Source organism: Miniopterus schreibersii (assembly GCF_964146895.1).
Source record: "Miniopterus schreibersii genome assembly, chromosome: 1".
Taxonomy (NCBI): domain Eukaryota; kingdom Metazoa; phylum Chordata; class Mammalia; order Chiroptera; family Miniopteridae; genus Miniopterus; species Miniopterus schreibersii.
In genome coordinates this window covers 64,810,627-64,826,567 of record NC_138101.1, presented here as the reverse complement: position 1 = coordinate 64,826,567, position 15,941 = coordinate 64,810,627, and the positions used below count along the sequence as shown (strand labels likewise).

The 15,941-nt window shown below is 38.5% G+C and overlaps 1 protein-coding gene across 2 annotated transcripts in view; it reads left to right on the top strand.

The window, feature by feature from the left end:
• PPA2 (inorganic pyrophosphatase 2) overlaps positions 1–15,941 on the top strand; it is an 84,106-nt gene that overhangs the window by 22,607 nt on the left and 45,558 nt on the right. Inside the window, exons 3-5 of one of the 2 annotated variants that reach the window (XM_081136002.1) lie at positions 964–1,008; positions 5,791–5,844; positions 10,291–10,410. In XM_081136002.1, the coding sequence (XP_080992128.1) occupies positions 964–1,008; positions 5,791–5,844; positions 10,291–10,410 (219 nt within the window). The remainder of the gene's footprint in view (positions 1–963; positions 1,009–5,790; positions 5,845–10,290; positions 10,411–15,941) is intronic. The other variant, XM_081136003.1, reaches the window with a different exon arrangement.

The following is a 15,941-nucleotide window of genomic DNA, read 5'->3' as shown; positions in this document are numbered from 1 at the left end:
AACTAGAACAGGGCAATGAAAGAAGGAGGGACTGATGGGGTGCTGCTTGCTATGGGGATGTGCCATGACAACATATGTGTACCTAGTAACAAAAATAATAATATTGGGAAACATGGTAGGTAAGGGTGGAGGTGTGGAACAAAGAGTGGGCTAGAAATTAGTGGGAATAATATTCTGCCTAAGGAGGATGGGTTTTGGGGAATATGAAATTTAGGGTTAGGCAAAATTGAGGGTAGGGCTATTCTAGGCATGTGGAGATTGGTACACACAGTGGTTGTGTAAATAAGCTTCCCTCACTCTCAGCCGTAATAATTAGTTATACCTATTGCACTTTGTACTTTGGGATGTCATATGTTAGGAATAGTGATAATATTTTACAGCAAACTTGGCTTTCTGTTTGTTTTGTTTCCTTCATTCATCATTTTGGTGTGTAAAAGTTTCGTATAATGTGTGAGCATTTCTGAATGGCAGAGTTTTTCTTCCTAATGCAGCATATATTCTGTTTTAATTTAAAAGTGCGTGATGGAGGCACAGTAATCGCACCTTGGTGGGATTTGCAGGCAGGAGGTGCAGCTGAGTACTTTCACGGCTTGTTAGTCATGCTCCCTGGAGTTTCATTTCATTAATGAAATGACTGTTTTAAGCACAATCACTGGAAACTGCCAGTATTTCCTTAAAGACTGAACAGAGGCTTTGCTTGTTTTATAAAAACTAGGAGAATATACTTGAAAGAAATTTAGCTTTTCGTATCATTTATTTTATAGAACACTTTGATGCTCATGCATTTGGGGGTGCAAATACTAAGAGAGAAAAGAAGGGGCCTTTGGTAGGTTCTCTGTTGCATCAGGTTTCTGGACAGCCTCTCGTAGGACATTTATGCAACAGGCATATTTTCATGGCTTTGCGGTGCAGCTGTATTTTCATGACACATTACAGTGATAAATACCATCTTTTCTTTTATAGGAAAATGGCATTCCTACAAAGAGAGCACGAAATGATGAATCTGAGGTATACCTAAAGGTTTCTGTTTTTGTGAATCACATATGTTGTCTGTTAAAGACTTGATGGCAGTTTGCATTTGTAAAGTGCTTCTGAATTTTTTCCCCCTGCAAGACTTTCATGTGCATTCTCATGTTTTTCTTCTATTCTCACTTTCAGGCACTTGTGGTGATATTACCATTTCACTGTGTTTTTTTCTTGTGTTAAAATATATATAACAGAATTTACTATTTTATTTATTGCACACTTTTTTAAGTGTACAGTTCAATGATCATCCTTCTATTACAAGGGAAAAGGTGTTTTTAAGGCTATTTTAGAATCCAGGAACAAGTCTTTTGGAGATAAAGAAAAAAATAGTTATACCAACTATATACTCAAATAAGTATGTTCTAAATATATCTTTCAAACACATGACTATGAAAACTTTAATATTTCTTGACTTAGGATCAGAACATTTGGTTGATGTCTGTCATCCCATCTCTTGCTGTTGATCAAGGCCTTTTTATCTTGCTGTTGCCAGGCCGCTTTTCCGCCACCTTCCTCAGCCTTTCTTTCCCTTCCCAACCTTATTTCCACCCATTCTCTTCTCCAAGTGAAACTTAGGACCCCAGCCTTTGCATCTACTTCCAAACAGTTGTGTAGGCTATTTAATTCCTACTACCTTTGCCTGCCATCCATTTTGTATTTTCCTAAACTGGAAAATGGTCCTTAAACCATCTACAATGGAACCATGTAGGGCACTTGTTAAAATTTTAGATTCCTGGTCCCATTCCATGGTTACTAAATCAGACTCTCTGCTTGATGGGGACTGGTTAGTCTTCATGTTGAAACTAGTGTTCCAGGGCATCCTGTACACCCTGAAGTTTGAGAACCACTGTCCTACATATTGGGTGAATAGTAAATCATTCAGGGGCTCAGACTTTATAGGTTCCTAGAGACTTTGTGTGTTAACCTGGAAACAGCTGGTTCAGTGGGAAACATGTATCATTCTGAGTTCATGCAGCTAACTTAAAATTCAATTATTTTTTTTTTTTAAATATATCTTTATTGATTTTAGAGAGAGGAAAGGAGAGGGAGAGAGATAGAAACATCAATGATGAGAGAGCCATTGATCAACTGCCTCCTGCACACCCCCAACTGGGGATCGAGCCCGCAACCCGGGCATGTGCCCTGACCGGGAATCGAACCCCGATCGTCTGGATCCTAGGTCGACGCTCAACCGCTGAGCCACGCCCAGCCGGGCTAAAATTTAATTTTAAAACATAGTTTATATTTTAGACACCGTGTGACTTGAGTTTTTTAGTTTTAAAAATTCCTTTCCATTTCCCCATCCTCCAGCCCCTGGCTCCACTTTTCTGTGGTCTGTTTCCCCTTGCCCCTTACCCTGCCCCTCCCCTCCCCTCCCCTCCCCTCCCCTCCCCTCCCCTCCCCTCCCCTCCCCTCCCCTCCCCTCCCCTCCCCTGTCCTGCCCCTTGCCCCTCCCCTCCCCTTGCCCCTCCCCTACCTTGCCCCTCCCCTACCTTGCCCCTCCCCTTTCTTCTTTTAAGATTCCACATATAAGTGATGCCACGTAGTATTTGCCTTTCTCTGTCTGGCTTATTTCAGTGAGCATAATGCCCAAAAGGCCCATCTGTGTTGTTGCAAATGGCAGGATTTCCTTCTTCTCCCAGCTGGGTAATATTCCATTGTGTTTATGTACTACACCTTTATCCATTCATCTATTGAGAGACATTTAGGTTGCTTCCATATCTTGGCTATTGTGAATAATGCTGCAGTGAGCATGGGAGTGCAGAAAGCTCTTCAGTATTCTGGTGGTTTTTCACCCCCTTTGGTTAATTTTTGGAGGCACCTCTACACCGTTTTCCATAGGGCTGTACCAATTTACATTCCCTTTTCTCTACATCTTCGCCAGTACTTGCTATTTCTTATCTTTTTGATAATAGCCATTCTAACAGAAGTGAAGTGACAGCTCATTGTGGTTTGGATTTACATTTCCTTGATGATTAGTGATGGTGGAGCACCTTTTCATGTACCTGCTGGCCATCTGTATGACTACTTTAGAAAACTTTCTATTCAGTTCTTCTGTCCATTTTTAAATCAGGATTCCTTGCTTTTTTTTTTTGCTATTGAATTGTATGAGTTTATGTATTTGGGATATTAACCCCTTATCAGATTTATGATTTGCAAATATCTCTTTCCATTCCATAGGTTCTCTTTTTATTTTGTTAATGGTTTCATTTGCTATGTGGAAGTGGTTTTTTGTATGTTTGTTTAATCCTCACATGTTGATATGTTTTTATTGCTTTTAGAGAGAGAGGAAAGGCGGAGGAGAGAGAGAGAAAGTGAGAGAGAAAGAAACAGATGTGAGAGAAACATCTACTGGCTGCCTCCCGTACACTGTCCGCAACCTTTTTGGTTCATGGGACGGTGCTTCAACCAACTGAGCCACCTAGCCACGCAGAAGTTTTTTAGTTTGACGTAGTCTCATTGTTTATTTTTACTTTTGTTGCCTTTGTTTTTAGTGTTAAATCCAAAGTTTATTTGCTATTTTAAGTTAGTAAAAGGATAGAAGGGTGATTTCCTCCTTTTTTCCCATATGTATGTTAAATGAACTGACTGCCTTTTCATATATTATTAGCTTTTCTTTCTGATGTCTACAATAAAAATAGAAGGGATAATTGGAGAGAGAGAAAAGAACTGGAGGAGAAGGTACATGTCCCTGACTCATACTCAGCTTTCTGAGTTGAAATGTGCCCTTCTATATCTTTGCGGTTGCCTGATAATCTCAGCAGACCATTATTACTTTTTAATTAACACTAATGTTAGGCTAACCAGAATAACATGGCCTTTAAAAAATTACAGGTCATGCACGTTTTAGCTGAAGAGAAGAAAAGAAGGCTGGTACTATGCTCTTAGAAACAAACGGTGAGGGCAAGTGTGCTTTGCAGGCTAAAAATTCAAACCTTGTCCATTGTTCTTTTGACCTAATTCAAGTCTCTGTGAGTGGTTTTAACAGGTATCATTGTGTAAAATGGTTGTCACTGTAGTGTGGTCTTCTCTGCCACCTCCGAGGATGCATCTGCATGTGTTTCTTCTCTTAGAGCCAGGCTTTCAGGGATGAATAAATTATGTGAACATCTGCCATTTATTTTTTACAGCTACTTCAGACATATTTAAACAGGTGCTGGGGTACCTCATGAAAGAGCATAGGAAATGAAACATAACAGTAGGACTATATGAGGTTGCTAGGATAGGTATGAGACGCGTCCTTAAGGAGCAGTTGTTGAGAATTCATTCTCGGCTTTGTTCTTTAGCTCATTAAGAGTATGTGGTTTTGTAAACTTCAGTCTCATCTAGAAAAACTTAAAAACCATCAGTACTTTTGTGGCTCAATTTATACCTACGCTTAATTGTGTAAATGACATTCTTTGAATTAATGCCATTCATGTTTCACTAAGAAAGCCCCAGGTGTTGTTTACCAGTGCTTTAAACCAGAGGTTCTCAACTCTGGCTGCATATTAAAGTTGCTTGGACAGCTTTTAAAAAATTGAATTAAAACATGTGGGAGGTGGGGCTTTATGGATTTTTAATTTTTTTTTTTTTTTTTTGTAATTGGTTAAAGCTCTCCAGGTGATTTTCATGTGTGGCATAATTGGGAATAGGTATATTTAGTCACTGCTTCTCAAATGATCTCTGGTGAAGGACTAAATTTATTTTTTATTCTTTTGGTTTATTTCTAATCTGTTGTGAACTGATGATTTAAGAAAATACAGTCAAAGTGAATTATTAGAAAAGTATAATTCAAGTTCCAAATTGATATTATTAGGTTCAGCAGGCATAAAAATGACTCCATCAAATTGCTATAAATGCTTCTAAATGAACCAGTAACAATCAGCTTGCAGATGAGCCCTGGTCCATGAAACACTTGGGGTAGCAGTGTTTTAAACCATTGCTTTGTCGTGATAAGTTGTTAGTGACCAATATCAAAATGGCATGCAAGTTAACTTAACCTTAAGACTTTCTCTTTGTAACTCCAGAACTGTAGGAAATTATACACTTACATTCCTAGTTACTGAAGGAAATGACTTTTACTCACCATTGACCCAGAGTCTCCTTTGTTTTAAGCACTCTGCAAAGTTTAGAAATAATAAAAAGGAAACAATGATCCTTCTGTAACTTTAGGGAATCAGAGATTATGAGATAGAAAGGTGTTTCTAACTCTTTGTATGCTTTATAAGTACCTATACAGATATCCTTAATTTTACATTCGGATCATAGCTTGAATTTAAATACTGTTTTATAATTTTCAAACTATTTTACTTTATAATTGCTGTGTATTTTCATTTAAATTATATAATTGGTCTTCATAACAACCTTGTGTGGTGAGTAGGACAGTGATTATCACACGTACTTGACAGATTGGAAAAGTGAGACATTTAGCTTACATGGTGGACCTAGTCTCTAATTTAGTTGAAAATAAAAATTGAAACAAGCTTCCTGACTTCATTCTGGTTCTGTCACTGTACTGGGAAGGTATTTACAGAAATGTAGCAACTTTTAACATTGTGCAGTAGTGGTCAAGTGGAATGATGGCTTAAATTCTGCTGTGTTTTAGACAACTTCTCTCATTGTTTAGAAGAAATTTAAGGTGTAGGCAGACATATGATGCAGACTCTGAACATTTTTGGGGGGGGTTGGGAAAAAACTAAAGCAATTTCCTATAGGAGATAAGTGAAAAAATTAAGGATCAATTAAAAAATTTAAACTTTCTTTTTTTTTTTAAAACTGCAGAATTTCTTTAATATGGTTGTCGAAGTTCCTCGGTGGACAAATGCTAAAATGGAGGTATGGATATATTCTATTAATATTAAATGGAAATGATAATCATGATATAAAAACTTTGTTTCAAGTTGTTTGCCATAAGATTTTGAATTTTGGATGGTTGACAAACTTGTTTATAATGAAAATAATTGAAAACATTCTCTTGTGAACTTTTTAATTTTATTTCAAAAAGCAAAATACTATTCAAAGTTGAACTTAAACTTTAAGGAGAATGTTTACCATTTTTGTCTCTCTAGTTTGTTATATACCTATTTAATTTTCCTTGACTCTTCTGTCTTTGAAAATGACAAATATTTTCAAGGTTTACTTAAATAGACTCTGAGATGTATTTTGTTCATAGAGCCACTGAAACTTATTTATTTAGGGCTTATAGCAATTTCAGTTTCTAAAGACTTAATTCTTTTTTAGACTTTGTTCTACCAGGAATGAAAGCATTTTCCTGGCCAACCCTTGATTTATGATCGCTGTCAAAGAGCATGTGCTCTTCCCCTCAGTTGCTTTTTATTTTTTTAATTTTAAAAAAAAGTTATCTTTATTGTTAAAAGTATTGCAAATGTCCTATTTTTTATCCCATTGATCCCCTCTCCTATGTACCCCCTCTCCCCAGGCCTTCACTCCACTATTGTCTGTGTCCATGGGTTATGCATATATGCATATAAATTCTTATGTTAATCTTCACCCACCCGCTCAGCCTTCCCTTTGAGATTCATCAGTCTGTTCCATGCTTCTATGTCTCTGGATCTATTTTGTTCATCATTTTATTTTGTTCGTTAGATTCCACATATGAGTAAGATCATGTAACACTTCTCTTTCTCTCACTGGCTTATTTCGCTTTGCATAATACTCTCCAGGTCTCACTATGCTGTCTCAAAGGGTTAGGGATTCTTCATTTTTACAACTGCATAGTATTCCATCCTGTAAATGTCTGAGAAGGTGCTTGATATGATTGCAATCTTCTTGAACTTGTAGAGACTTGTTTTGTGTCCTAACATGTAGTCTATCTTTGGGAATGTCCCATGTGCACTTGAGGAGAATGCCTATTCTGCAGCTTTGGAATGGAATGTTCTGTAAATGTCAATTAAATCCATCTAATCTAACGTGTCATTTAGAATCACTGTTTTCTCGTTGATTTTTTGTCTGGAAGACCTATCCAGTAGAAGTCAGTTGGGTGTTAAAGTCCCCAACTATGGCTGTATTGCTGTTGATCTCTCCTTTAAAGTCCTCCAGAAGTTTGTTTTTTGTTTTTTTTCTAGCCTGAGCCTTTGTTCTGAGGTGGGTCTCTTGTAGACAGCATATATTTGGGTGTTGTTTTCTTATCCATTCAGCTACCTTATGTTTTGATTGGAGCATTTAATCCATTTATATTTAAGGTTATTATTGATAGGTACTTATCTATTCCTTCCTCCCTCCCTCCCTCCCTTCCTTCCTTACTCTAAAAATATGTCTTTATTGATTTCAGAGAGAGGAAGGGAGCGGGAGAGAGAGAGTTGAAACATCAGTGATGAGAGAGTCGTCATTGATCAGCTCCCTCCTGCATGCCCCCGATTGGGGATCGAGTCTGCAGCCTGGGCATATGCCCTGACTGGGAATTGAACCTTGATCTCCTGGATCCTAGGTCAGTGCTCAGCCTCTGAGCCATGCCTCGCCAGGCACCATTTTATTTCTTCATGCCTATGTTTCTCATTCTTTCTATTTTCAACTTATTACAGCAGCCCCTTTAACATTTCTTGCAGTGCAGGTTTGGTGGTGATAAATTCCTTTAGCCTTTCTTGGTCTGGAAGGCTCTTTAATTTGACATCTATTTTGAGTGATAGCCTTGCTGGATAGAGTAGTCTTGATTTCAGATCCTTGTTTTGCATTACCATGAGTACTTCATGCCATTCTCTTCTGGCCTGTAGAGTTTCTGATGAGAAATTGGCTGACAGCCTTATGGGAGCTCCTTTGTAGGTAACAGATTGCTTTTCTCTTGCTGCCTTTAAGATTCTCTTTGTCTTGGATTTTTGGCATTTTAATTATAGTATGTCTGGGCATGGGCCTCTTTGGATTCTTCTTGCTTGGGGCTCTCTGTGTCTCCAGAACTTGTGTGACTTTTTCCTTGACCAGGCCAGGGAAGCTTTCTGCCACTATTTCTTCAAACAGGTTCTCTAACCCATGCTTACTTTCGATCTCTTCTGGCACTTCTATGATGCGAATATTACTATGTTTCATGTTGTCCCACAGCTCCCTTAAACTGTCCTCCTGTTTTTTAATTGTTTTTTCTTTTTGGTTCTCTGATTGAGTGATTTTTTTCTACTGTCTTCTAATTTGCTGATCTGATCCTTAGCTTCCCCTAATCTGCTGTTCATTCCTTCTAATTTTTTTTATTTCTACTATGTCATTCTTAATTTCCTTCATAGTTTCTATATCTTTTTTCATGCTGATGAGCATCTTTATGATCAGTATTCTGAATTCTATATCTGATAGATTGCTTATCTTCATTTCATTTAGCTCTTCTTCTGGAGAATTCTTTTGTTCTTTCATTTAGGGCTTATTTTTTTTGTCTCCCCATTTTGGCTGCCTATTTGGGTTTATTTCTATGTATTAGGTACATCTGCTATGACTCCCAGTCTTTTCGATGGTCTCTGGTGCAGGCCAATGTCAGACAGTGTTTGTGACTGGCCTTGAGTACCCTGTTTGAAATTTTCCACACTCCACAGCTTCTGGTTTCCTCTGCTGGGGTTGGGTGTGTATGGACAGGACCAAGATGTGCACCAGTGTCTGCTTTTCTAGCCCTTGTTCCAGAATCAACTCAGGCAAAGACTCAAAGCACCTAGAGGCTGTTATTCAGTCTCTTAATGAGCCTCAGGCTGTAGAAGCTCCAAGGGGTGGGGCCAGAGGTTTTCCAGCAGGGTGGGGCAAAAGCTGCTTGGAAGGTAAATGTCTGCCTGAAAAAGATGTCCTCTGCAGTATGGGGGAATGACTCAGCACCGGGGTCTAAATGGGTACCCTCTGAGATCTATTCTCCCAGCCAGCCCTCCTGGACTCTCCTCACACAGCCCCAGTCCACTCTGCCTTCCCTCTACCTGAGCCCTAGGTGAGTGGCTGCACATGAAACTTTATGCATTGGCTCTTTAAGAGGGTGCCTGCATTTCCAGCCGTCTCTCCCTGGAAGACAGAAACCTGGATGCTTTTCACAGCCAAATGTTATGTGGGCACCTTTCTCAGTTCTGATGCTCTTGGTTGGGAAGCCTAGTCTGGGATTTAGGCCCCAGAATCCTCAGTGGGAACCCCCACAGCTGAGATCTCCCTCTGGACCTTCAGCTGGTGCCTGTGGGAGCCCAGCCAGCCCTCTTGCGTCTGCACTTCCTACCAGTCTCTATGTGGTCTCCACTTTTCCTCCTTGGTTATGAAGATGCTCTCCAGCTTGTCTTCAGTTGCAGTTGGTTATTCAGGATGGTTTTTCTATATTTTAGTTGTAATTCCAGTTTTTGCCCGGGGAAGTGTCACTGTAGCTTCCACTCAATTCGCTGCCATCTTGGATCTCCCTTTAGGTGCTTTTTAAAAAAAATATTTTCCATGAGACATTAACCTATCATGACTTCCCTCTTGCTTTTCAGAATTTTATTGTTTCATCCTCAGTTAGATAACATCCCTTGTAGTTCTAAGTGAAATTTAATTTATGGCACTTAGTTTATTTCATTATTTATGCCTTCTTCTACAACTTTGGATTTGATGGCAAGTATTATTTTCATGGCAAGTATTTAAATTAAGGACTGTTATGCACATGTATAATTTTCAGAATTTCTATTTGGAGAATTGTCAGTAACTTCATCAGGTCCTGGTAGTATTTTTTTGTTAATATTTTAATAGGAAAAAGTTGGTCTTGCTTCAACTATATTGTTTCATCGTTCTGGCTACTCTCTATCTTAGATATAGGATTAAGAATCTGTGAGATTCAACCTAATTTAAACAGTGTTCATTTATTCAAACATGACTTCACGTATTATTTACTTTATAGGATAGGGATTTTTTTTTTTTTTTTTTGCATGGCAATTTAGATATGTTCGGTAGAAAGGTAACTTGGAAATGAGATCACTTGGTGAAAAATCTTTGAGTTAAGTTTATTATAAGATTGATGGTAAAAAGCCCAAGATTAGTAACAAAAAGCAAGTTGATTAATTTTTATCTTCTTGCCATTTCAGTCATTTTATTATTTGTGTTAGAAATAATGAGTACATCAATAACAGAATGCCTAAATATATAATCTGATATTTCCTTTCCAGATGGTTTTTCTTACACAGTACTTTAAATTAGAAATAAGAGCTGGCTTAATTTATTTTAAAGTATCTTTGATCAGGAAGTTGGAATATGACTATTTAGTCTGATAATAGCAGATCTTAAAAATACTATTTAAAGATAGGATTAATCATTTCTCATCTTTCTACCTCCTTTTGTCTATGGTCTGCTTAGATCGCCACAACGGAGCCATTGAATCCCATTAAACAAGACATAAAGGATGGCAAGCCACGCTACGTGGCAAATATCTTTCCTCACAAGGGTTATATATGGAATTATGGTGCCCTCCCTCAGGTAACATTTTTGTTATAATGGTAAAACTTTTCTGTCTTCCAAAAAAATTGCCTTGTAAATCCTGTGAACTGCTTGAATTTAAATTGGTTCTGAGGACATGTCAGTTTGAGAGATTTGTAAATTTAAAATTTTTAATGTGGAGTTTTATTGTATCAATAAATTTTTTTCAAACTTTATGTCTGTACTCTAGTTCTTCGAGTTGGGCATACAGAACACTCACATTTGGCATTTTGAACACATTTCTTTTAGTGGGCTTGGCTTTTAAGAGTCAGTGAAAAGTGTTTTTTCTGCTTTGCAGTCAGTTTTTTGAATATGACAGGTAATGCTTTTTTATATTCATACATGGCAGCATGAATTTTATTTTTTTAAACTTCAAGATATGAATTTTAAAATTATTAACTTTTTTCAGAATGCATCATGAATTGAGTTAGACGACTTAATTATTCATTATTGTGAATTTATACTTGTTCAGTGGAAAGCAGTGGATGCAAGGGCTATTAGAGAATGACACTATTCGCTTTTCCTTCTTTCTTACCCTTTTTGTTTTCTTCATCTGTTTCCCACTTCTGGGAAGTGGTAACTATTTCCAGATGATTTAGTGAGTAAAATTCAGAATATGCAGAGTCAAAAGGCTAAGTGGTGGGACATAGTGAAGCAGCCACCTTTATGTTTATAAAAGCCATTAGGCCATTTGTCTATCTGGATATTAATTTTTGTATTTTTATTTTATTTATTAATTGTAAATTTTGCATTAAGTTCCACGATGCTTTGGGGGAAGTAGCTGAAGAAAGGGATCTTGCTTTTATCCAACTCAGAAACACAGCTGCCCGTGCAGAATAAACATTCCAGGAAAAGAAAATTGTTTTCTAAAGAGTCAGGCTGCCTTCAATGCCGTTAGACCACCCACATGGATAGGTTCTTTGTTAAGTAGGCACTTTTAAAATGACCTGCTAAGAATGAGAATGTCTGTTGAAACCATGCAGGCAGGTTTTTTGCACTCCAGGTGCCTAAGTAGACATTCTGTTTGACCTGGTGAAAGGGTAAAAAAAAAAAAAAAAATTGTTAAGCTTAGGGGATACTGTCTGCATAACAAGTGACTAAGAATATGGGTTTTGGAGTCCGATTGCCACTTACTAGTGATGTCACCTTGGGCACGTTACTTTGTCTTTCTTTGCCTCACTTTCATCACCTCTAAAATAGAGACAATAAAGTATACCTATTGCATGTGGTTGTGTCAAGGTTAAGTGAGTTATTGCAGATTCATCTTAGAATAGTGCATAATGGGTAGTCATCACATTATTATTACTACTGGTACTTTTATTATTATATGGTCTTTTCTCTAAAGGTATTTATAGTCTCATGGGGGTGATTGACAGCTAAACCAGTGGTTACAGTGGAGCATACTGGGTGCTACGAACTCCTCTACTAATTCTAAGCTTTTGTAGTTTTATCTATTTAAAGTCTTGATGAATTTTTGTACTTCTTTGGATGTGTTTGAAGTTTCAAGATGCTCTTATTTGCTATTCTATTAGTCTGTTAGGTATAGTAGTTCCTATTTAATTACAACAGAATTGGACTGCAGCAGTCTCTTAGTGCACCCCTATAGTCACTGTTGTCTACCAAAATTTCACACTCCACGCAGCGTCCAAAATAACATTTTAAAAACATAAATTTGCTAATGTCTTGCTTATATGAGAACCTTTTAATGGTTTCCTGTTGCTAAAAGGATAGACTAGAACATTCTTAACATGGGCCCGCAACCTTGCACACTCTGGCCTCTGCTGCTTCGGCCTCACTTTGAAGCGTTTGTCCTTCCACTGCTCAGACTTCTCCAGTGTTTCTCATTTCCCTTGTCATTTCTGTACATGTCATTTCTGCTCATTCATTCAGTACATAGTGTTTGAGTGTCTGATGTTTGCCAGGCAGTGTTCTAAGTGCTGGAGGTAAAGTAGTGATAAAAGTGACAAAAATGATCTGAGATTTTTATCTTGAGCAGATACAGACAAAAAACTAATAACAAAATATATAATACATCAGATGGTGGTGTGTTGGAGAAAAATAAAGTAGGAAATGGGGCTCGGGTGTGTTGGGATTGTAGCGTTTTAGGTAGGGAGAAGGCCTCCATGAGAAGGTGTTATTTGATGGAAGACCTAAAGGAAGTGAGGGAACAAGTAGTATGGACGTCTAGGGGAATTCAGCAAGAAAAAGCAAGTGTAAAGGCCTCGGAGGGAAGTAAGCCCAGTTTGTTATAATTCGATATCTGTATGCACTATAGTGTGCTCACTGCCAAAAGCCTAGTTTCTATCCATTACCATACATTTGACCCCCTTTACCCACTTTTCCCTCCTTTCACCCTTTTTCCCATCTGGTAACTACAAGGAGATATCACCTCACACCCGTTAGAATGGCTAATATCAAAATGACAAGAAATAATAAATGTTGGAGAGGTGTGGAAAAAAGGGAACCCTTGTACACTGTTGGGGCAGCCACTATGGAAAACACTATGGAGGTTCCTCAAAAAAATTAAGACTACAGCTCCCTTATGATCCGGTCATTCCTCTTCTGGGTAGTTATCCCAAGAATGTGAAAATACTAATTAAAAATATAATGCACCTCTGTGTTCACTGCAACATTACCTGCAAGATATGAAGCAGCCTAAGTGTTCATTGATGGGTAGATGGATAAAAAATTGAAAAATACTTAGTCATAAAAAAATGAAGTATCGCCATTTGCAACATGAGGGGTCCTCTGCTAAACGAAACTCTTTGTGTCTGACCTCAGACAGAAAAGGAAAAAAACTGTATGATTTCACTCATGTGGAATATAATACAAGAAAGAAAGAAGTGAACAAACAAAACAAAAACAGACTCTGACATTTTTAACCAGAGACCTTTACTTACCTATTTAAACCCAAACCGATCTTGTAGTGTCTGTCTGTGTGTCTGTGTGTGAATGTATGTGTGTTGGTTTCCAGCAAATGAATACACTACAGATTGCATAGAAGTTGTTTACCCAAAAAACACACATATTAAATTGATTAATGTTTATAAAAAGTAGAAGTTAGGCCAATTGTTTATGGGGAAGGATAATTCACTTCGTTGTCAATATTAAGACAGAATGAGCCTGTTAAAGTGGAAGCCAGCCCCTGGTGCCATTTACATTTTCCATCTCCTCTCCAGCTTCCCCGCCGCCTCCTGCTTCCTCGCCGCCACAGGGGCCATCTCACAGCCCTCTGGCACTCCAGGCACATTCTTGCCTCACGTCTGCACATTCACTCCTTCCCAGGTGTGCACATGGTCTCCTCCTCACATGTTTGCTCCGAAGTCACCTTCTTCACGATGTCTACCCTGGACATCCTTTACAATTTCGTTTTTGTTTTTTTTGTTTTGTTTTGTTAATCCTAACCCGAGGATATTTTTTCCGTTGATTTTTAGAGAGAGTGGAAGGAAGGGGGGAGGAATGAGGAGAGAGAAACATTGACCTGAGAGGGACACATCAATTGGTTGCCTCCTGCATGTACCCCGACCAGGGCTTGGGATCGAACCTGCAACCCAGGTACATGTGCTTGACTAGGAATCGAACCCAAGACCCTTTATGGCTCAGGCTGATGCTCTAATCACTGAGCCATGCTGGCCAGGGTGACATCCTTCACAATTTTTTTTTTTTTAATATATCTGTTGATTTCAGAGAGGAAGGGGGAGGGAGAGAGAGAGATAGAAACATCAGTGAGGAGAGAGTCATTGATTGGCTGCCTCCTGCATGCTCCCTGCTGGGGATCGAGCCCGCAACCCGGGCATGTACCCTGACTGGGAATCGAACCTTGATCTCCTGGGTCAACCCCTGAGCCACTCCCGGCCAGGCATCCTTCACAGTTTAACCCTGCCTTCTATACTTCCATTCCACCTTCCATGCTTTATTTTCTTTCCTTTTCCATAACTTCTACCAGCTTCTAACATGCTATATAATTTAGTTATGTGTGTTTATTGTTACTCTTCCAGCTAGAGCACAGACTTTATGAGGGATTGTGTGTGTGTTGTTCACTGATGTCTCCCAACTGCTCAGCTTAGTGCCTGGTGCAGAGTAGGTAATCAGTAAATACTTGTGGAATGAATAAATTAGTGAATGCATTGTGAGAGTTGCATTTGTTTCACAGATGTGTGTGGGCCTTTGCTGTTCTCTTAGGATTTGTCTTGTAACAGCATGAATTTGTTCAGAGCAGTTACCAAGCCAACCATGCTTGCAAGAACGTTTAAGCAGCAGAACAGTTTAAGTAGCTGTCTCTCCACTTGGCTTGTGATTCATCAGGTGCCATCCTTATTTCATCCTTCAGCTGTCTACACTGCTTAACCTCAATAACTCCTCTCACACCGGCGATAACGCCTGCCCCAGAGTCTGAGTTTGGCCTGGGCAGCAGTTGGCTTTGTCTTTCCCAAGTCTTTCTGAGTGAATATCTGGAAGACACATCTGGATAATGTTAAAGGACTAGAATCACTAAATTCAAGACTTCTTCAGTCTCAGTGTAATGTTGTTGTGTTTATTATTTTGAACTTTATTATAAATTTGATTCCTTGACCCCAAATATCAGTACCACTAAGTAGCTTTATAACGTGGGACCAGTGACTAAGCCTCTCCAGGTCATCTCACCTGTGTCATCATACCACTTACCCTGCAAAGTTATTGGGAGTATTGAATGAGATGATCAAAGCCAAGTGTTTAGCCCCATAGTGAGTTCTCAGTCATATTATCTCAGCGATGATGACACTGTTGCTACTGATGTTAGCTGCCAATAGTGAAACAGCTGATAGAGGCTTTAGCTCCAAATGGAAGCTGGTGAAGTACAGGTAGTAACCGAGGAGATCTGACTTCTGTTGACTTGGTGACAGGAAGTGGTTTTCCAGAAGCACGTATGTGTACAGCTCTGTGCAGGCCAATGATGTGTTAAAGAGACCTAAGTATTGCAAACATATTGGTTAATATTTATAGATTGTAAGATAATGTTCTCAAACACCTGCGTAAGAGTGAGCAACATTTGTTTTAGGCTTGATCAATAATCTGTGAACTCTGATTATTTATTTGTATAGCTTTATAGTCATCTTTTGTATGATTTTAACATCTTCCTGTTGATAGGGTGGTTTTTAAATTTTTTATGCTTTTTTGGGGTCCGTTCTAAAATTTTTCTTTATACATAGTATATATAGATATATACTCCTAGGTCTATACCTGTGAGTCAAATTGCTAAATTGTGAGTTACACACCTATTTTACTTTACTAGGTATTCCCAAATTGTTCACAAAAGAAGTTGTAACATCATATGCTCCCACCTGCTTTACAAAGGAGAAACTTCTCAGATATTTTTGGATTCTGCTTCTAGGTTTTCTGATTCTAGTTATACCTCAGTCCCACCTTGGTTTCTCCAGCACATTAAGATTAATTTTATAGCATTTGTAACAAATGCTATACCATTTATTAACATGACATTCTTCAGAGTATTGACTATGTCCTATTTATCTCTGTTCCTAACACCTGGCCCA